General features: G+C 41.0%; 1 protein-coding gene across 1 annotated transcript in view; it reads left to right on the forward strand.

The window, feature by feature from the left end:
• The first annotated feature begins 1,602 nt into the window (after nucleotides 1–1,602).
• LOC133543606 (protein unc-13 homolog A-like) overlaps nucleotides 1,603–21,397 on the forward strand; it is a 123,900-nt gene continuing 104,105 nt past the window's right edge. The window contains exons 1-7 of the mRNA XM_061888284.1: nucleotides 1,603–1,669; nucleotides 5,313–5,367; nucleotides 5,716–5,745; nucleotides 7,423–7,609; nucleotides 8,044–8,163; nucleotides 16,494–17,306; nucleotides 20,613–20,706. Coding sequence (XP_061744268.1) covers nucleotides 1,655–1,669; nucleotides 5,313–5,367; nucleotides 5,716–5,745; nucleotides 7,423–7,609; nucleotides 8,044–8,163; nucleotides 16,494–17,306; nucleotides 20,613–20,706 — 1,314 coding nt within the window. The 5' untranslated portion in view covers nucleotides 1,603–1,654. The remainder of the gene's footprint in view (nucleotides 1,670–5,312; nucleotides 5,368–5,715; nucleotides 5,746–7,422; nucleotides 7,610–8,043; nucleotides 8,164–16,493; nucleotides 17,307–20,612; nucleotides 20,707–21,397) is intronic.

The raw sequence follows: 21,397 nt of genomic DNA on the forward strand, positions 1-21,397 counted from the left end.
TGACAAGACCAACATTTTTAGAGTATAATAAGTCTCTTATTCTTTTTAATAACATTGTTATTTTGAATTTAACCAATAATACATTTTATACTTCTTACCATTAATCTTGGACAGGTGCGATAGAAAACGGATGGTTAGATTAAAATGCATGAGAATGTTTTATAATTTGAACGTTATTTTTAACACTGTGATTACCATCGTAATTATTAATTACTTATCGTGTTAAGCAATGTCAGCTAAGATTTATCTGAGAGCCAGATGTAGTCATCAAACAAGCCTCATCTGGCTCTAGAGCCATAGGTTCCCTACCCCTGCTTTAGAACAACAATTACAGATAAATTGTGAGGTTTTTTTTAAAGTAACTGTGCATGGTAGCTCCACCCAATGTTTTTGTAATGACTGTATGTATCAACTCATTACATATTATTCTAACTGATCTTTCTTTTGCGTCACATGGTAAGTGATTTTGTGTACTTTTTTAGTTATTTCCCCAAAATGTATGCACAATAACTCAAATATGGTAACACTGGCAAGAAGTAGAGAATTTGGTGTGATTTTTGGTCGAGAACATATTATGCTTTATTCATTATTGATGTAATTCTTGCCGCTTTATCTTGTATATTTTTTATCTGAGATTTCATGTTCAGTATATCTATTAGTACACCACAAATGTCGTTTCTCTTACTTTTTAAATGTCTATTCAGTCTATTTGTCTTTGACTTTCTCGTCCGTATGACTTGTTTTTTCTAGATTTGGCAACCAGAAAGTATTTTAATTTGGATGTTCCTTTAAGAATTGTTCATCTTAACTGCAGTTAAGCAGTAATGGAAAAGATCTCTGGTTTTGGTAGGAGCTAAAAACCTTCCTGCTCTTGTCACTTGACTGACATGTTTCATGAACAAAGCCCAGATTTTCCAATATCCATCCAATCATGTCCATTCTTCTTTAGTGAAGTGAAGTGAATTATATTTATATAGCGCTTTTTCTCTAGTGACTCTAAGCGCTTTACATAGTGAAACCCAATATCTAAGTTACATTTAAACCAGTGTGGGTGGCACTGGGAGCAGGTGGGTGAAGTGTCTTGCCCAAGGACACAACGGCAGTGACTTGGATGGCGGAAGCCAGGATCGAACCTGCAACCCTCAAGTTGCTGACACGGCCGCTCTACCAACCGAGCTATACCTTTACTGTATGCTGATTACTATTATCACGTAACAAGTTGAGGGGTGTCTGTGTAAATAGGAAAAATATATTTTTTTCCGGCTCTTGAATTAAAATAATTTTGACGAACACACCAAAATAGGTCTCGTTTGAAAGATAAATGATGTATTTTTTTCGTAGTTGTTTTTTTTCTTCTATTCCCAGGAGGGTCCAGGTCAGTGGTTAACCCTGGACTCCAATGTAATCATGGCTGAGAATGAGATCTGCGGCACCAAAGACCCGACCTTTCACAGGCTGCTGCTGGACACCCGCTTCGAACTGCCATTAGGTTTGACCTTTTTGGTCCTATTCTTGTTCGTTGTCTTGTTTTTTTTTTTCAATTTCTTATTTCTCATTTTCAAGTGTGTCAATCATGATGTGTGTGTTATACGCTGCAGACATTCCAGAAGACGAGGCCAGGTACTGGGCCAAGAAGCTTGAGCAACTCAATGCTATGAGAGACCAAGATGTAAGATCTATTGTCTGGTTTACAATGCTAGCTTTTAGCTATTGTATTCTTAGAACATTAAATGCAAAATAATATTATAAACTTAAGCTATTACTTCTCTTGGTTCATAATAGTGTGTATGGCATACCAGCATACATGCCAACTCTCCCGGTTTTCCCGAGAAAGTCCAGAGTTTCAGTGCCCCTCCCGAAAATCTCCTGGAGCTACCATTCTCATGAATTTCTTCAGATTAAATTAATCGCGCATTTCTCACTCGTCCTCTGCGCACAGCAAATCTCTGCCGTACATTAAATCAAATTCCATCTGAACTCTAGACAAAATAAACACGTAACAATTTATTCTGTATGATTTTGCACTGCACCTGTGCAGAACTGACAGGTGACAAGCGGCCACAACAGATAACAATCATCGTCAACGCTATTCAATTCTTCTGTCGAGATGCTTTAAAGGATCCATATGTAATAATGTCATGCCAAATCATTAATTATTAAATGGCTCTGATATGTCAAAAGGCATTGATAAATCATGTTCTTTTTTATACCTCTAAAACTGATTACAGTAGTTCAACCGGGATATGCTCATTTCAAAATGACATTTACAGCCCCAAGATCTTATTGTTTTCATTTCGATGTCCCGCCCTCTACCGTTTGACCGATTAGAAAGTCTGTGAGTGTGTCAAATCCAGATTGCCAGTTACACACCGCCACCTTCGTCTGACTACTGCCACTGGTAAAGTTACTAAACATGTCAGACCTTAGTAAATTTAAAAGGCCTCGTTACGATTCTCAACTCATTCATGACAAAGCCAGGAACAAAACGAGGATTTGTGTCGAGAAAATCGTATATCTCCCAACATCTCACGGTGTAAATTCCAGGTCGATACACTATGACTCCTCAATCAGAGGCGTGCTCAATTTACTGTCATTTATGAAGAATCTTAATTAATGTACAGTATGTTAACCATGAAAGAAATGCTGATGAAAATATATATTTTACAGACAAAGTTACAGGAATATACTTCATCCCATGCTTACATCTCATTGTGGAACGGGTGAATGTTTTAAGGAGAACTAAATGTGATCTCTGAAAGGGGTACACATTCTTTCCAAAGCAGGACCCCAACGCACACATATAATACTAAGTGTTATTGTCTTTGTAAGTGGGCCAAATCATCTATATTAGAAAACTGCTCTCATTTGATTATTACAAGAAAACATTAAAATTGTTTTAAATTCTCACTAATTCTGATGTCTCAAGGTTGGCAAGCATGCATACCAGTGTTGGATAATCATAGCACTTACTTAGTATGCAATCAAATTCAGTTATTCGCATTTTATTTGCATATGGGGATTGCTTTGATAAACTATGATGTTTTATTAATAGTGCTGTCAAATGATAATTTTTTTAACCAGATTATACCTACTTTTGAATTTGGATTAATCGTGATTAATCACAGGCTGTTTGTATAATTTAATATTTGGACTAAAATGTAATTTTATTGCCACATTGTCATCCGGGAATTGCTTTTTAAATATTTAACTTGAATGCACGTAATTTATTTTATTCAAACTTGGTAGCAGTTTCATCCCAAGGCCAGTCGGGGTGTATTTTGGAGTGAAAAGACAAATATCTTATTTTTTAGCAGCTCAATAGTTTTTTGTTTACTGTTGAATCTGCTTTCTTGGCCACTTTTATCAAAAAAATCACTTTACCCAATGTCACACTTTTTTTTCCAAGCCTAGCTGCCTCTCTTCAAGTTGCTGTGGTGACGGGCCATGGGTTTCCCACCTAGGCTTTCAGTGACGTCCGACTTGAATGGTTACCTCTCAAAGTACCATCATTTATGTCACCATATGACCATTGTTGGAGAAATACTATACAAAACCATATTCACGCCTTACTGGGCATTGATCCACATCAACAGTGAACAAAACTGGTTATTTTGTGACGCATTTAAAAATCAATTAAAAGGCATCAGCAATTAGAAAATATCTTATGTGGTACTGTCAAAATTAAAATTGCCAAAAACATATTAAAGTGAAAATTTTTTACATTTGAACTCAAAATCTATCGCACCTATTCGACGCCGTATAAGCCAGTGGAACTCCTCGCCTTTGGCGGATTTGAGTGGAAAAGGGGGGCATTTCCCATTTCATTGCCAGAACAGCTGCGCTAGCTTCCGGGGTTGGCAGACATCGTCTCACAAGATGTAGTTTCTCTTTAAATATCCTTCTTGAAAATGGCCTTGCAAATATATATCTGCCACCTAAATCAATGTTGGTTCTTCTTCTCTGCTATTCCGGTCTGGCTACGGCACAACACTTCCCGCTTCCTGCTAAATTGAAACTTGTGATTGGATACTCACTTTGGAATGACAATGTCAGGCTTGCCACTGACAGTTTGTTTGTGTTTTATTTTTTCCTCTCTGTGTGTTTAGTATTTCCTGTTTTTAGTTCCTGTCAGCGCTTTTATTTTGTCTGTTTCCTGTTTTTTTCCCTGGGCGCTGTTTCTCCTCAGCTGGGGCTGATTGGCACCTGGCCACACCTGGTGTCAATCAGCCCGCTCCTATTTGTAAATGCTTTTGTCGTCCAGTCAGTGCTGGAGTATTGTCTTGTCGATGTTGCTCCTGTCATGTCGTGTCATGTCTTGTATTTGCAGCGTAGCGGTAAGCTTTATCCGTTAGATGTTTGTAGCTTACTGTTTTTTGTTCCCTGCTTCCAGTTTGTTTTGTACTACACGTTACGACTTTTGTTTTCCTGCTCGCTACCCGCTAGCTTCCACGCTAGACCCTTTTTGTTTTTGCTGGCTTCCATGTTAAGCTCCTTTTATTTTCTAGCGCCCATGTTAGCTCCCTTAGTTTGTCATCCGCCTCGTGCGCGCTTTTGGTTGTACCCCTTTGGTTTGTTGTTGTTCTAATATTTTAATTAAATCATGTTTTTCTGCAAAATGCCTCCCTCCCTCTCTTTGCATCTTGGGGTTCGTTACAAACTAACTCTGATAGACAAGGGAGTATCCGATCACAGTCTCGTTAACATCAGGCTACTTAAGCTACTGTCAACAACTTGTGATCTGATTGGCTATCACAACTGTATATCAACTCTATAGGTTCTCAAATTCATCCGCTAACGGCCCCGATTGAGTATCCTATCACAGGACACGTAAATGTCACGTTCAATTGATTGGCTATCGCAACTGTCTATCAACTGTATGTGTTCGTTCCCTTACAGTGCATTGTTGATTCGGAATGCCTCAGGCAGATTTGGTACAGCATGACAACATAAGTTTGCTGAATTCTGATTGGATACAAACTAAAACTAAAAACAACAGCACTGGAAAGAGCATAATAGGACATGAAGAGAATATGAATAATTGTAGATATTTAGGGAAAGCAAATAAAAGAATAATGTTATCTTTAATTATGATCATAAATACTGGTTATGTTAGGCCAGCAGAGAAGGCCTCACTGGCCCCGACGCCACACCACTGAGTTGCTGTGAGTGACAAGGAAAAAAGCTGTGATTCACTTTGAGAGAAATTGTCACCTATGCATTTTTACAGACCCCAAATATGAGAAGACCAACTTTTTCTCTAGGAAAATATATATACTTTTTCAATTATCTGTTTTGTGTATTTACTTCCCCAGTGTGCCTACCAAGAAGAACAGGAGAAGCCGCTCCATGCGCCGTCCACACAGTGCTGTGAGTGTCAACCAACTAAGCCTGTAGCCAGGCATTACCTCTTCATGTGGTGTGTCATGCCATGTCCTCCATGTGCCCTCATTCCCTTGCTCATTTGTCAACTGAAAATGAGGCATCAAACCGGGTGACGCTGACAAACTGTGAAAGCAGGCCTAGTCTAGTATGAGCGGTGTGACGGATGTGAAGTGACGCAGTTTGTCGGACAAAACCTTCCTCGACTCTGTCTGCATCCTGATGACTAAGACTTGTGTATTAAACTGTAGACATCTGTAGCTTCTGGACTGCTCACGTGTTTGCTATAACCATCATTCTAATGTGGTTTTTCCGCATCCCTTTATCTCCCGGCAGGTAATTGGAGTCTGTGGGGAGATCAGCAGAGTAAGTCTTTGCACTTCTACCAATAAATCTTTATTTACCGTCTGTGGTTCACCTGATGTAATGATCTCCTTGTGCAGTTTCTCCCTCAAGAGACCATTAGCTGCAGTGAAAATGTTGTTTCCTCTTTCCTGTGGCTTCCTTTCAGCTTAATGATAGTTTGTTTGTTTACAAAACCCCAAACCAGTGACGTTGGCACGTTGTGTGAATCGTAAATAAAAACAGAATACAATGATTTCCAAATCCTTCTCAGCCTATATTCAATGGAATAGACAAGATATTTAACTTTCAAACTGGCAAACTTGATTTTTTGTAAATATTAGCTCATTTGGAATTTCAAAAAAGCTGGCACAAGTGGAAAAAAAGACAGAGAAAGTTGAGGAATGCTCATCAAACACTTATTTGGAACATTCCACAGGTGACCAGGATAATTGGGAACAGGTGGGTGCCATGATTGGGTATAAAAGCAGCTTTCATGATATGCTCAGTTATTCACAAACAAGGATGGGGCGAGCGTCACGAATGCGTGAACAAATTGTCGAACAGTTAAGGAACATTTCTCAACCAGCTATCACCATCTACAGTCTGTAATATCATCAAAAGGTTCAGAGAATGTGGAGAAATCACTGCATGTAGGCAATGATATTACGGACCTTTGATCTCTCCGGTGGTACTGCATCAAAAAGCGACATTAGTGTGTAAAGGATATCACCACATGGGCTCAGGAACACTTCAGAAAACCAATGTTTTCGTCACTACATCTGTAAGTGCAAGTTAAAACTCTACTATACAAAGCGAAAGTCATTTATCAACAACACCCAGAAACGCAGCCGTCTTCGCTGGGCCTGAGCTCACCTGAGATGGACTGATGCAAAGTGGAAAAGTGTTCTGCGGTCTGATGACTCCACATTTCAAAATTATTTTGGAAACTGTGGATGTCGTGTCCTCCAGACCAAAGAGGAAAAGAACAATCCGGATTGTTATAGGCGCAAAGTTCAAAAGCTAGCATCTGTGATGGTATGGGGGTGTATTAGTGCCCAAGGCATGGGTAACTTACACATCAGTGAAGGCACCATTAATGCTGAAAGGTACATACAGTTTTCGGAGCAACACATGTTGCCATCCAAGCAACATAATCATGGTCGCCCCTGCTTATTTCAGCGAGACAATGCCAAGCCATGTGTTATAACAGTGTGGCTTTATAGTAAAATAGTGCGGGTACTAGACGGGCCTGCCTGTAGTCCAGACCTGTCTCCCTTTAAAAATGTGTGGCACAATACGAAGCGTAATATACCACAATGGAGACTTTGGACTGTTTTACAACTTAAGCTGTTCATCAAGCAAGAATGGGAAATAATTCCACCTGAAAAGCTTAAAAAATTGGTCTCCTCAGATTTTTGCAATGTGTTGCTGCCATTAAATTCTAAGTTAATGATTATTTGCAAAAAAAAATAGTTTCTCAGTTCAAACATTAAATATATTGTCTTTGCAGCACATTTAATTGAATATAAGTTGAAAAGGATTTGCAAATCCTTGTATTTTGTTTTTTTATTTATGAATTACACAACGTGCCAACTTCACTGGTTTGAGGTTTTCTAAAAGTTAAGCTTTTCCAGTAACATGTCAAAACGTCACTCTTCAGTCCTCCTTACTGTAACACGTCGCATGTTTTTTAAGCAGACGAGGACCCGGACAGCGCTGTGGACGACAGGGACAGCGACTACCGCAGCGAGACCAGCAATAGCATGCCCCCGCCCTTTTACACAACATCTCAGCCTAATGCCTCCATGCATCAGTATCCCATCAGGCAACAGCACTACAACCACTCATACAATGACGACATGGACTATGACCACAGAGACATGAGGTAACTTGTCACTGTCGCCGTCTTTCTTAACATGCATCCTCAGGTCACCTTGGAGATTGTTGGCAAAGCTAATACCGATCAAGAATGTACTTTCTGGTCTCTACATTAGGCACACACACACAAACCTATACTGTAAGATCCGATACAAGAGCTGTATGCCTTTGCAAAGACAATATGTGCAGTATATTTATTTATAATTATCAGCTGTTTTTACGTAGTCCTATGTCATGTGACTTAGCAGTATCCCTCTAAATGAGGGGTGTCAAACGTACAGCCCGAGGGCCGGATCAGGCCCGCGACCAGGTTTTATCCGGCCCGCGGATAAAATGAATTGGATGTGGTTGACTTTACCAGCACATATTTTTTTCTGTATGATGTGAGCTTTACTGACGCTCCTTTCCTTTCCCCTCCCTCTCCCCCGCTCCCCTGACCAGACACAATGATAGTTTAGACTCGGCCACCAACGGGCGCAGCGATATCGACTCAGGCTCTGGGTCGAGCCGGCGCACCAGTCGCCAATATTCTCTAGACAGTAGGCATTCGCTGTCCGATAGGTGGGTCTCTGTACCTCCTCCCAACGCCTCCTCTTTTCTCCTGCTCCAGCCTGTGACTCCGTCTCGCTGTGACGTCAGTGGTGGACTTGTCCCGTCCTCCTCGCTCACTGTGCTTGCATGCCTGTGCTCTTGACCCTCTCTCTTTCTCTCTCTCTCTCGTTCTCTCTCTCTCTCTGTATGTATGTATTATCTTAAAAGCACTATTAATATTTGTCCTGCATCTATCTTTAAATCACCAATGAATCACACAAATAAACCTGATCTTCTCTATGTTTTGGTGCAGCATAGTGTGTGGGCGAGCTGCTGACTTGCTCAATGCACAAAATCCAAAACCGGTGAAGTTGGCACGTTGTGTAAATCGTAAAATAAAAACAAAATATTATGATTTGTAACCTTTAAACCTATATTCAATTGAAAAGACTGCAAAGACACGATACTTAACGTTCGAACTGGTAAACTTTGTTATTTTTTACCAATATTAGCTCATTTGGAATTTGATGCCTGCAACGTGTTTCAAAAAAGCTGGCACAAGGGGCAAAAAAGACTGATAAAGCTCAACAAACACTTATTTGGAACATCCCACAGGTTAACAGACTAATTGGGAACAGGTGGGGGCCATGATTGGGTATAAAAGCAGCTTCCATGAGATGCTCATGCATTCACAAAGAAGGATGGGGCGAGGGTCGCCACTTTGTGAACAAATGCGTGAGCAAATTGTTGAACAGTTTAAGAAAATTTTTTTCAACGAGCTATTGCATGGAATTTAGGGATTTCACCATCTACGTTCCGTAACATAATGAAAAAAGTTCAGACAATCTGGAGAAATCGCTGCACATAACCAATGATGTTACGGACCTTTGATCTTTCAGGCAGTACTGCATCAAAAAGCAACATTAGTGTGTAAGGATATCACCACATGGGCTATGGAACACTTCGGAAAACCACTGTCAGTAACTACAGTTTGTCGCTACATCTGTAAGTGCAAGTTAAAACTCTACTAAGCAAAGCGAAACAAATTTATCAGCAACACCCAGAAATGCCGCCGGCTTCCCTTGGCCAGACCTTATCTAAAATGGACTGTTGCAAATTGGAAAAGTGTTCTGTGGTCTGACGAGTCCGCATTTCAAATAGTTTTTGGAAACTGTGGACGTTGTGTCCTCTGGACCAAAAACGAAAAGCACTATCTGGATTGTTACAGGCGCAAAGTTCAGAAGCTAGCATCTGCGACGCTATGGGGGTGTATTAGTGCCCGAAACATGGGTAACTTTCACATATGTGGAGGCACCATTAATGATAAAAGGTACGTACATACAGCTTTTGGAGCAACAAAAGTTGCTGTCCAGGCAACGTTGTCATGGACGCCCCTGCTTATTTCAGCAAGACATGCCAAGTCACGTGTTACAACGGCGTGTCTTCATAGTAAAAGAGTGCAGGTACTAGACTGGTCAGCCTGTAGTCCAGACCTGTCTCCCATTGAAAATGTGTGGCACAATGTAAAGCCTAAAATACCACAATGGAGACCCCGGACTGTTGAATAACTTAAGCTGTACCTTAAGCAAGAATGGGAAATGATTCCACCTAAAAAGCATCAAAAATTGGTCTCCTCAGTTCCCAAACATTTACGGAGTGTTGTTAAAAGGAAAGGCCATGTAATACAGTGGTAAAAATGCCGCTGTGGCAACTTTTTTGCAACGTGTTGCTGCCATTAGAGTCTAAGTTAATGATTGTTTGCAAAAAAAAAAAAAATTCTCAGTTCGAACATTAAGTAGCTTGTCTTTGCAGTCTATTCAATTGAATATACGTTGAAAGGGATTTGCAAATTATTATATTCTGTTTTTATTTACGAATTACACACATGCCAACTTCACTGATTTTGGGTTTTGTACATGCAGTGTATGTGTGAGTTCGTCCGCTGCAAGCACAGACAGAGTAACCTAATTTTTGCTTGTTAAGACTGTTGAAGGCATCCAATTTGTTAGTCTGTCATTACGGTGGCATTCTATATGTGAGACCTTTCATATCTAATCAGACGTTCTTGTCAGGGTACCAGACATACAGCAGCGACGCAGGAAGGATGCAGTCACATTTCCCTGAGATCATTACATGCAAAACCCAACAAATTACTGCACTTGGACGATAAGATCAAATTAAACACAAATGAGTCGTGATAATAACTAAAAAGTGGCGTTTAAAAAGTGAATATGGATCGCTGTTCTGTTTAAAAGGCAGCAAGGAAGTATCAGAACTGGAAGAGAGGTGGGACCACGTCTGTGTGTAGTGACGGAACGACTCAACTTCTCTCGTCCTATTGTGGATGTCCTACAAGTATCTTATGTCACATCAGACACTGCTGCCGATGTTGCCCTGATTCTAATTATCTGAACGCTGAATGCCATGTCGCCGTTTAGCAGTGCGCACATATGTGCTGATATCGCACTTCACCGAGTTCTGTTTGAAAGGAAAAGGCGGATAAATGCCAGATCTTCTGTTAATTTGCCGCGATATCTGTATGACAGAAGCTACCGTTGAACACCCGAAACATGCCTAGATCACAGCCTCACTTTTAAAAATTGTGTAATGAGACCTTTACTTAATGGTTTTATGTCAACTGATTTCATGCAATTTTATGTTGTCATACACAAAAACAACTATTTATTTTTGGCATATCTTCGGGGACTATGGGTAAAATGTTCTGTTCACTTTTAGTTCACATGGCAATGAGATAATGTCTCAAAATTTTTTTGAACTCCTGTTTAAATGCAAGTGTATATTATGCTGCAGGTATAGAGCCATAGCTGACAGTATCATGAGGTTACCCATAATTTTCAGACTAAAAAGTGCACATAAAATCTTTTAATTTTCTCAAAAATTAACAGTGCGCTAATGTACGTAATATTTCTGGTTGTGCTTACCGACCTCAAAGCAATTTTATTCGGTACATGGGGTAATAAGTGTGATCAGTAGATGGTAGTCACACATAAGAGATACTTTTAGACTGCAATATGACGCCAGTAAATGCCACAAAACTTTAATTGTTCTTGTAAGTACACTAAGTAAGTAAATTTGGTAAGTAAAATCGCTTTAAAAAACATAAGTGAAGTAGTACAACAATTAAATTTAAAACAGGAGCAACATCATAAAAATGATACAAGTGGACTAAAAATGATAGTTAAAAGGTGCATTTACTAAAAGCTTTACTAAAAAGAGAAGTTTTCAAATGTTTCTTAAAAGTGTCAACACAGTCAAGATCACGGAGGGACTGGTGCAAATTGTTCCAGAGTATGGAAGCTATAGCCTGGAATGCCAGGTCTCCACGGGTATTAAAAGTTTTTGGAATCTTTAGAAGACCCTGGCCTGAAGACCGGAGGCTGCGCCCTGATGAATAGGGACATAAGTCAGTGATGTACTGAGAGGCCCCACTATGCAACGCACATAATGTCAGGACTAAAATCTTAAAATCCATGCGTAATTTAACCGTAAGCCAATGAAAACTGGATAGAACGTGGGTGATATGGGCTGTTCTGGGTGCACTGGTCAAAAGTCTGCAGCCGCATTTTGTACAGTCTGAAGCCTCTTTAGCGTTGATTTGTTGAAGAGAGTGAAAAGAGAATTGCAATAGCCAATACGAGACAAAAATGGCATCCATTAGCAGACATATTATCTGGCCTTTTGTTTCACAATATTATGCAAAACCAACTTTTCTTACCTTCTGGTACCCGCTGTGTATTTGAGAGCTTTATAATTCCTGAAAAGTTGTGCACGTCCGCCACTGTAGTCCTTCCCGATTCCATAGTTGATAAGCTTCTTCTTTTTCTCTATCTTCTTGTTATGGGGCATTCACCCTCTGCTGTTGCCATTTCTAATGTAAAGTTCAAACTTATATCTCGCTATGGAAGCGCTAAAAACTACCGGTGTGGTGGGTTTACATAATTCAACCATGGAACTTTAGTTATTAGAGAGTTCCGGTCGGACGTTTTTTTCACGGGACACATTTCCGGTGTTGTTGCACTCGTAAGCTACGGATTAGGAGATGCCTTATAATCCAGTGTACCCTATGATGCAGAAAATATGGTATTTGTCAGGCCTAGTTGAGTTGAGACTTAATCAACCGCAGCCAAGTAGTTCACTCTATTTTTGCAAAAATCTGAATCAAAAATCAAATCCATTAAAATGTATTCATTTTTCAGCATTCCCAACAACCTAATTGGTTTTGCCTAATGTCTTTTAATAACAGTATATAACCACAAAGAACAGTATAGTAAAAAACATGAAGCTGGCATTAAAAACATTTTTAAAATACATAATTTGATAGTCAAAAGGGCCCAAAAATACTGTTTTCCTTGCAACATAAAACATGGGGTAAGAATTTCTCAATGCTGATGTCAGTCATTACTTTGGAGTAGGAGAGATTGTGCAGCTCTTAAAAAAAAAAGAGGCACGCAAGTCAATGTCCGTTTCCATTTGTCCATCCTCAAATGGACAAATTGAAACATTTTAAAAGGTTAAAGAGCGCGACTCGAGCTCAAAAAAAATACCGAAAATGTCCTATTGAATCAACATGACAGTGATTAATATAGACGATTCAACAGAATGCCAGTGTGTTTTATCTCCTCGTCTTTTAGAAATGTGTGGATTTTTTTTTATTATTTAGCATTTTTGAATAAATGCCCAATTTTATTCCGTACATAAAAACAGACTTACAAATAATCTTCATTTCACCCAATCACAAGGCTACCTGCCAGAAAAACTATTATTATTTAAATTTGTCTTGAAGGTCCACACCTTAAACTGCACGGACAGCACAAATGTTTTGGTTTGTATTGTAAAACGTAACTGAAAAAAAACTAATTATTTCGCAGAAAATATAACGATGCTTTTAATATTGCAAAATATTTTCCCCATCATGTGTACAGGGGTGGCTCGGCATGTTCCTGAACACTCTTTATAACTGCTGCATTAAAAAAAAAAAAGTCTTTACTTAGACTTAGGTAAACTTTAATGATACACAAGGGAAATTGTTCCACACAGTAGCTCAGTTATGAAGGATGGAAAGGGTAAGGATGGAAAGGACCGTGCACAAAAAGAGGGCGAAAACAAAAAGTATAAAGTAGACTAAAAATGTACCATAGTAGCAATATAACATACATGTAAAATGTACATATTATATATACAGTATATATTATATACTGATATAATATTATATTTTTATATCATATATACAATATATAACAAATCCCAATTACCATGTACAATATTACAGTATATGTAACAGCTGCAGCAAAAAAAAAAAGGGCAGCATAAAATAGAGAATAGATCCAGCAGAAAATATACGGTAACACTGTAGTATGGGGAACTTATTCACCATTAATTACTTACTTATTAACATGCAAATTAGTAACATATTGGCTCTTAATTAGTGATTAAGTACTTATTAATGCCTTATTCTGCATGGCCTTATTATACAACCAGTAAGCAATTAACTAAGAGTCTTCCCTCAATAACCTCAGAATTATAACTTTTTAGTAACCCTAACCCTTATATGTTCCCCTAATGTCCAAATAACTCAAAATTAAGTCTTTGTTACTTAGAATATGTTCTCCATACTAAAGTGTTACCAAATACACATTATGTATGATAAATGGGTTATACAACCATAGGGCTTTTCTACCTTCTGCCTCAAAGCGCTTTGACACTATTTCCATATTCACCCATTCACACACACTCATTCACACACTGATGGCGACAGCTGCCATGCAAGGCCCTAACCACGACCCATCAGGAGCAAGGGTGACGTGTCTTGCTGAAGGTAATAACGGATGTGATGAGGTTGGTAAAAGCTGGGGATCGAACCAGGAACCCTCAGGTTTCTGGCAGGGCCAGTCTCCCACGTCCGTTGTGTCCTTGAGCAAGACACTTCACCCTTGCTCCTGATGGCTCGTGGTTAGGGCGTCAATGAGAGGTAGCTAAGATAGAATCGGTCAGGTAGTGGACAAATATCATCTAAAATAAATCCACACAAAGGAAAATGCTTTTAAAAAAAAAAAGTGTTTAAAAATACAGAGTAACTGCTCAATGCATTATATATAAAATACATCATACACAATCTGGGGTGTGGCACTTCTCCTTCCGCTTCACAGTGCTCTATTGCGGTGTTTTTCAACCACTGTGCCGCGGCACACTAGTGTGCCGTGAGATACAGTCTGGTGTGCCGTGGGAGATTGTCTAATTTCACCTATTTGGGTTAAAATAGTTTTCAAACCAGTCATTATAGTCTGAAAATTATGTCTTGCTGTTGTGTCGGTGTTGTCTTGAGCTCACCAGAGTAACCGTGTAATACTCTTCCATATCAGTAGGTGGCAGCTGGTGCTAATTGATTTGTAGATGTTGGAAACAGCGGGAGGCGGCGTGCAGGTAAAATTGTGTTTAATGCTTAAGCCAAAAATAAACAAAAAGTGAGTACCCCTAAGAAAAGGCATTGAAGCTTAGGGATGGCTATGCAGAACGAAACTAAAACTGAACTGGCTACAAAGTACACAAAAACAGAATGCTGGACGACAGCAAAGACTTACTGTGGAGCAAAGACGGCGTCCACAAAGTACATCTGTACATGACATGACAATCGACAATGTCCCCATAAAGATTGATAAAAATAACTGAAATATTTTTGATTGATAAAAACATAGTAGATGCGGTAAATATCGTTCAAAGGAAGACATGAAACTGCTACAGGAAAATAACAAAAAAAGAGAAAACGACACCGAAATAGGAGCGCAAGACAAGAATTAAAATACTACATACAGGAATACAGCAAAAAAGTCCAAATAAGTGACAGTACACCTACTTTGAGACAAGAGCTATAGTGATGCATGGTTGGTTATGGTTTAAAGTCATATCCAACAATTGCGACGACTTTTTACTGTCAACTGAGTTTCGTTTTTTAATGATTTATGCTGGTGGTGTGCCTCCAGATTTTTTCAATGCAAAAAATGTGCCTTGGCTCAAAAAAGGTTGAAAAACACTGCTCTGTTGTAGCACTTCAGGATCCGATTTGAGTAAGAAATCGGATTTGTCTGCAGTGTGAACAAGGCCACAGATGCATCACCTCCCACCTCCACTCTTCAGCTTGCTGGTCTGGTTCCCCACTAGTAGCTAGCAGTCTCCCCCCTTTTGGCCTCAACCTCAACACAAGTCCCTTTTAAAGGCCTACTGAAACCCACTACTACCCACTACGCAGTCTGATAGTTTATATATCAATGATGAAATATTAACATTGCAACACATGCCAGTACGGCCGGTTTAGTTGACTAAATTACAATAAAAAATTTCCCTCGGAGTTTCCTGTTGAAAACGTCGCGGAATGATGACGCGTTGTCTTTTTTCATCGCGCAATTACACAGTATTCTGCACATCTGTGTTGCTGAATCTTTTGCAATTTGTTCAATTAATAATGGAGAAGTCAAAGTAGAAAGATGGAGGTGGGAAGCTTTAGCCTTTAGCCACACAAACACACGGTGATTCCTTGTTTAAAATTCCCGGAGGTGAAGCTTTACTATGGATCACAGCGGTCAAGCGAACATGAATCCCGACCACTCTGTCAACCGGCGGGTTTCAGTGAGAAAATTGTGGTAAAAAAATCGCCTCTTACCGGAGATCTGCGGAGCTTGCGCCGTCCATGCAGCTGCCGTGACTTCCCTCAAACACACCCCTCCGACTTTCCGGTACTATTTAACTCACTAAAACACTAGCAACACAATAGAAAGATAAAGGATTTCCCAGAATTATCCTAGTAAATGTGTCTAAAAACATCTGAATTGCTCCCAATGCAATCGCCTTTTTTTTTAACTTATTTATTTCTTTATTTTTTCTAGTCCTTCGCTATCAATATCCTCAGCCACGAATCTTTCAACCTCGCTCAAATTAATGGGGAAATTGTCGTTTTCTCGGTCCGAATAGCTCTTGCTGCTGGAGGCTCCCATTATAAACAATGTGAGGATGTGAGGAGCCCTCACAGGGGTGACTTCATCATCTGCGACTTCCGGTAAAGGCAAGGCTTTTTTATTAGCGACCAAAAGTTGTGAACTTTATCGTCGATGTTCTTTACTAAATCCTTTCAGCAAAAATATGGCAATATCGCGAAATGATCAAGTATGACACATAGAATGGACCTGCTATCCCCGCTTAAATAAGAAAATGTCATTTCAGTAGGCCTTCAAGTTTCACACTAACCAACACGCTAGTCCCGCAAGTCCTGGATGCTGCTCGACGCCCTTGATCGCTCCGACTATTTTTAATTCTTTTATATAACATCTGTGCGTGTATTTCTCCCTCAGCCCCACAGACAGTCGCTACGCCTCGTCGGGCGAGCTGAGCCGAGGCAGCTCCCAGCTGAGCGAGGAGTTTGCCCCCGAGGACGGCGAGAGCTTGCGAGGCTCCGAGTTCTACGACGAGAATGACTCGTACCACTCCTGCCACTCCTCCATCAGCTACGGCAAGGAGGACTTCCCGGGCTGGGACGGGGAGGACCCGCAGGGGGTGTACAGCGACGAGGGAAGCTACGTCAAAGATGGAGGCGAAGACCGGGCGATCTTTGACGAGGAGGGTGAGACGTATGAGGAGGAAGGGGAGTACAACTACGAAGACGAGGAGGAGATGCCGTACGAGGGGGACGAGGATATGTACCCGGTTGAAGGTGCCGTCCGCGAGGAGCAGGAGCCACCTTACACCCCAGTTAGCACGGCTACCACCATCCTACCCCCATCTGATAGTGTGTCCTCCAGCAGGCCGCCCCTGGAAAAACAAACGTCGTTGCATCAGCAGCAACTTCCTCCCGAACCCTCCCAACCCTCAAGAACCACTCCGCCCCTCCGACAAGATGACACCTTGCCCCCTTTCACCTCAGACTCAGCTCTTTTTGCACCCACCCAGCAAGACTTATTCACCACCACTGCTAGCATCAACGGCACGTCCACCACCACCAGCACCACCACGATATCACAGATTCCAGGACCTGATGTCAAGTTCCAAAAGCCTGAGCCAAAGTCCGAGCTGCCCCTGGAGGCACCTGCACCGGTGGAGCAATTTACAGCTGAGGAGAGCGTCCCACCGGCTGCTGAGGAGAAAGCAGAGGAGCCCCGTGTCCCCAGGTAAACACTGTCCACTTAGAGCTATACCTGTGTTCGTATAGTATAATGAATCATACCACTTCCAAAGACATGCACCTGGGGATAAGTTGATTGGCAACACTAAATTGGCCCTAGTGTGTGAACGTGACTGTGAATGTTGTCTGTCTATCTGTGTTGGCCCTGCGATGAGGTGGCGACTTGTCCAGGGTGTACCCCGCCTTCCGCCTGATTGTAGCTGAGATAGGCACCAGCGACCCCAAAGGGAATAAGCGGTAGAAATGGATGGATGGTGTGATTGTAGTACAACAACCCATGCAACTGTCCAATGTTCAAACATCACCCCACCAAAAGAACTAGCACTTGGTCAGGGTGACTTGACATCTTATGTCCCTCCCAATGCATTCAGTTTAGAGGTAACCCTAGGACAGAAATGTTCCACTACAATGGAATAATGAATCATATTTGGTACTATACCGCCTCTGAAAAGTACCGGTCCGCCGCGCCCTTGTCATCGTCACGTCGTGCCATTGCTGGTTTACGAGCAGACGAGCATGTTTGGCAGTGCACAGTCACGGAGTACTCACAAGCAGACACAGTGTGTAGACAGAAAAGGGAGAACGGAGGCATTTTGGCTTAAAAACTAACGACAAAGATCAATCAATCAATCAATCAATCAATGTTTATTTATATAGCCCCAAATCACAAATGTCAAAGGACTGCACAAATCATTACGACTACAACATCCTCGGAAGAACCCACAAAAGGGCAAGGAAAACTCACACCAAGTGGGCAGGGAGAATTCACATCCAGTGGGACGCCAGTGACAATGCTGACTATGAGAAACCTTGGAGAGGACCTCAGATGTGGGCAACCCCCCCCCCCCCCTCTCTAGGAGACCGAAAGCAATGGATGTCGAGCGGGTCTAACATGATTCTGCGAAAGTTCAATCCATAGTGGCTCCAACACAGCCGCGAGAGTTCAGTCCAAAGCGGATCCAAGACAGCAGCGAGAGTCCCGTCCACAGGAGACCATCTCAAGCGGAGGCGGATCAGCAGTGTAGAGATGTCCCCAATCGATACAGGCGAGCGGTCCATCCTGGGTCTCTACTCTGGACAGCCATCGGACCGGACCCCCTCCACAAGGGAGGGGGGGACATAGGACAAAGAAAAGAAAAAAGAAAAAGAAAAGAAGCGGCAGATCAACTGGTCTAAAAAGGAGGTCTATTTAAAGGCTAGAGTATACAGATGAGTTTTAAGGTGAGACTTAAATGCTTCTACTGAGGTAGCATCTCAGAGTAAGATGAAGTTATAACACTGAAACCCCCTCAGGAAGACGTGCTGTAAGACAGTGATCCCCAACCACCGGGCCGCAGAATAATTTGTTATTAATTTTAAATGTCTTTTTAATTAAAAAATATATATATATATTTTTTAAATTAAAACAACATAAAAAACACAAGATACACTTACAAGTAGTGCACCCACCCAAAAAAACTAAATTTTTCATGACAAAAACCTCCCTTTTTCATGACAAAGAGAAAGAAAAATCCCCACTCCACCCCCCGGCCGGGCCGCGGGACAAATTATCAAGCGTTGACCGGTCCGCAGCTACAAAAAGGTTGGGGACCACTGCTGTAACACATGGCTAGCTAGCTAGCGGCTAAAGTCCAGCCCCAGTCTGCATTGTTTTAGCTACTTCTATATCACTAATCCTCACCTCCATGGCGACGAGGAATAGCTAAACATGCTTCATTACACACCCTAGCTCACCGGTGTCAAAATGTAAACTAACACCATTGGTGGATCTATACCTAACATCCACTGTAATTATACCAAGTACAGTAGTGTATCTAGTCGATACTACTATGATGACATTGATATTTTTTAGCATCACAAAATCCATCCATCCATCCATTTTCTACCGCTTATTCCCTTTTGGAGTCGGGGGGGGGGGGGGGGGGGCGCTGGCACCTATCTCAGCTACAATCGGGCGGAAGGCAGGGTACACCCTGGACAAGTCGCCACCTTATCGCAGGGCCAACACAGATAGATAGACAACATTCACACTCACATTCAAATACTAGGGCCAATTTAGTGTTGCCAATCAACTATCACAAAATCATTTTTTTTTAATTTATATCATGTTTATAAACTGAGTAAATATGTCCCTGGACACACGAGGACTTTGAATACGACCAATGTATGATCCTGTAACTACTTGGATACCTAAATTTGTGACATCATCCAAAACTAATGTAAAGTATCAAACAACAGAAGAATAAGTGATTATTACATGTTAAAAGAAGTGTAGATAGAAGATGATAAAAGAGAAAGTAAGCAGATATTAACAGTGGAGGGGGTCCGGTCCGATAACCATGGATGAAGTACTGGCTGTCCAGAGTCGAGACCCAGGATGGACCGCTCGCCTGTATCGATTGGGGACATCTCTACGCTGCTGATCCGCCTCCGCTTGAGATGGTCTCCTGTGGACGGGACTCTTGCTGCTGTCTTGGATCCGCTTTGAACTGAACTCTCGCGGCTGTGTTGGAGCCACTATGGATTGAACTTCCACAGTATCATGTTAGACCCGCTCGACATCCATTGCTTTCGGTCCCCTAGAGGGGGGGGGGTTGCCCACATCTGAGGTGCTCTCCAAGGTTTCTCATAGTCAGCATTGTCACTGGCGTCCCACTGAATGTGAATTCTCCCTGCCCACTGGGTGTGAGTTTTCCTTGCCCTTTTGTGGGTTCTTCCGAGGATGTTGTAGTCGTGATGATTTGTGCAGTCCTTTGAGACATTTGTGATTTGGGGCTATATAAATAAACATTGATTGATTGATTGATTGATTGAACAGTAAATAAACAAGTAGATGAATAATTAATTTTCTACCACTGGTCCTTAATAATGTGGACAAAATAATAGAATGATGAATGACACAAAATGTTACTGCATACGTCAGCAGCTAAATTAGGTGCCTTTGTTTGCTTACTTAGTAATAAAATACAAGTTGTCTAGTATGTTCACTATTTTTTTAAGGATAAACTTGCAATAAGAAACATATGTTTAATGTACCTTAAGAGTTTTTGTTATAATAAAGCCAATAATGCACTTTTTTTGTGGTCCCCTTTATTTAGAAAATTGCCAAAAAGTATTGAAATAATTTTGGTATAGGCACCAAAATATTGGTATCGGGACAACACTACATCCAGTATAAGAACTGTATGTTAAAGGTCTAGTAGTTTAGTTTCAAATAATCAATAATCATGACATTAGGTGCAATCATGTACACAACTACGATTAATAACACATTTCTTATCTTGAATCTCAGTTTCCCAAAGAGGGAACTTATGGAACCTGGTCCTGCGAGAGCCAAAGCCAACTGGCTCCGGTTGTTCAGCAGAGTGCGGCTACAGTTGCAAGAGGTACAGCTTGGGTGCATGTGTGTGTTTATCTGTGTGTGCACAGAAACTAACCATACTCTCCTCTGGAGTGAAAGGTTACTGTCATAATGATTGTTTAAAAGTTCTGTTCCTGCATGGTTTTTACCAGCTTCCGTGGAATGGTCTGGAGTTTCTCCTGTAGTTTACAACAGTGGATTATATGTGTTTATGCAATGGTTTCTGTTTACCCCCAGCCTTTTTTTTGCCATTTCATTATTTTCTTTTCAGTTGTTTGCCATCCTCATAGCGATTTGCATGTTGTCCATTCTGACTCTCCCCTGGCTGGAGCAGATCCTCAGGTAGGTACAGCCTGTTGTGTGTTAAACCACCTCGTTGAGCTGTGATGTGCTTTGTTCAACTCCTTGAGATGCTTGGAGCGTGCTGAGTGTCGTTTCCAACAAAACCTCAGACTTTACTTTGCTGTGCTGCTTTGTTTGATGCTTTCAGAAAATGTACACTATATTGCCAAAAGTATTTGGCCACCCATCCAAATTAACAGGATCAGGTGTCCTGATCACTTGGCCCGGCCACAGGTGTATAAAATCAAGCACTAAGGCATGGAGACTGTTTCTACAAACATTTGTGAAAGAATGGGCCGCGCTCAGGAGCTCAGTGATTTCCAGCGTGGATCTATTAAATATTCCAAAGTCAACTGTCTGCTTTATTATAAGAA

Source organism: Nerophis ophidion, linkage group LG26 (assembly GCF_033978795.1).
Source record: "Nerophis ophidion isolate RoL-2023_Sa linkage group LG26, RoL_Noph_v1.0, whole genome shotgun sequence".
NCBI classification, from domain to species: domain Eukaryota; kingdom Metazoa; phylum Chordata; class Actinopteri; order Syngnathiformes; family Syngnathidae; genus Nerophis; species Nerophis ophidion.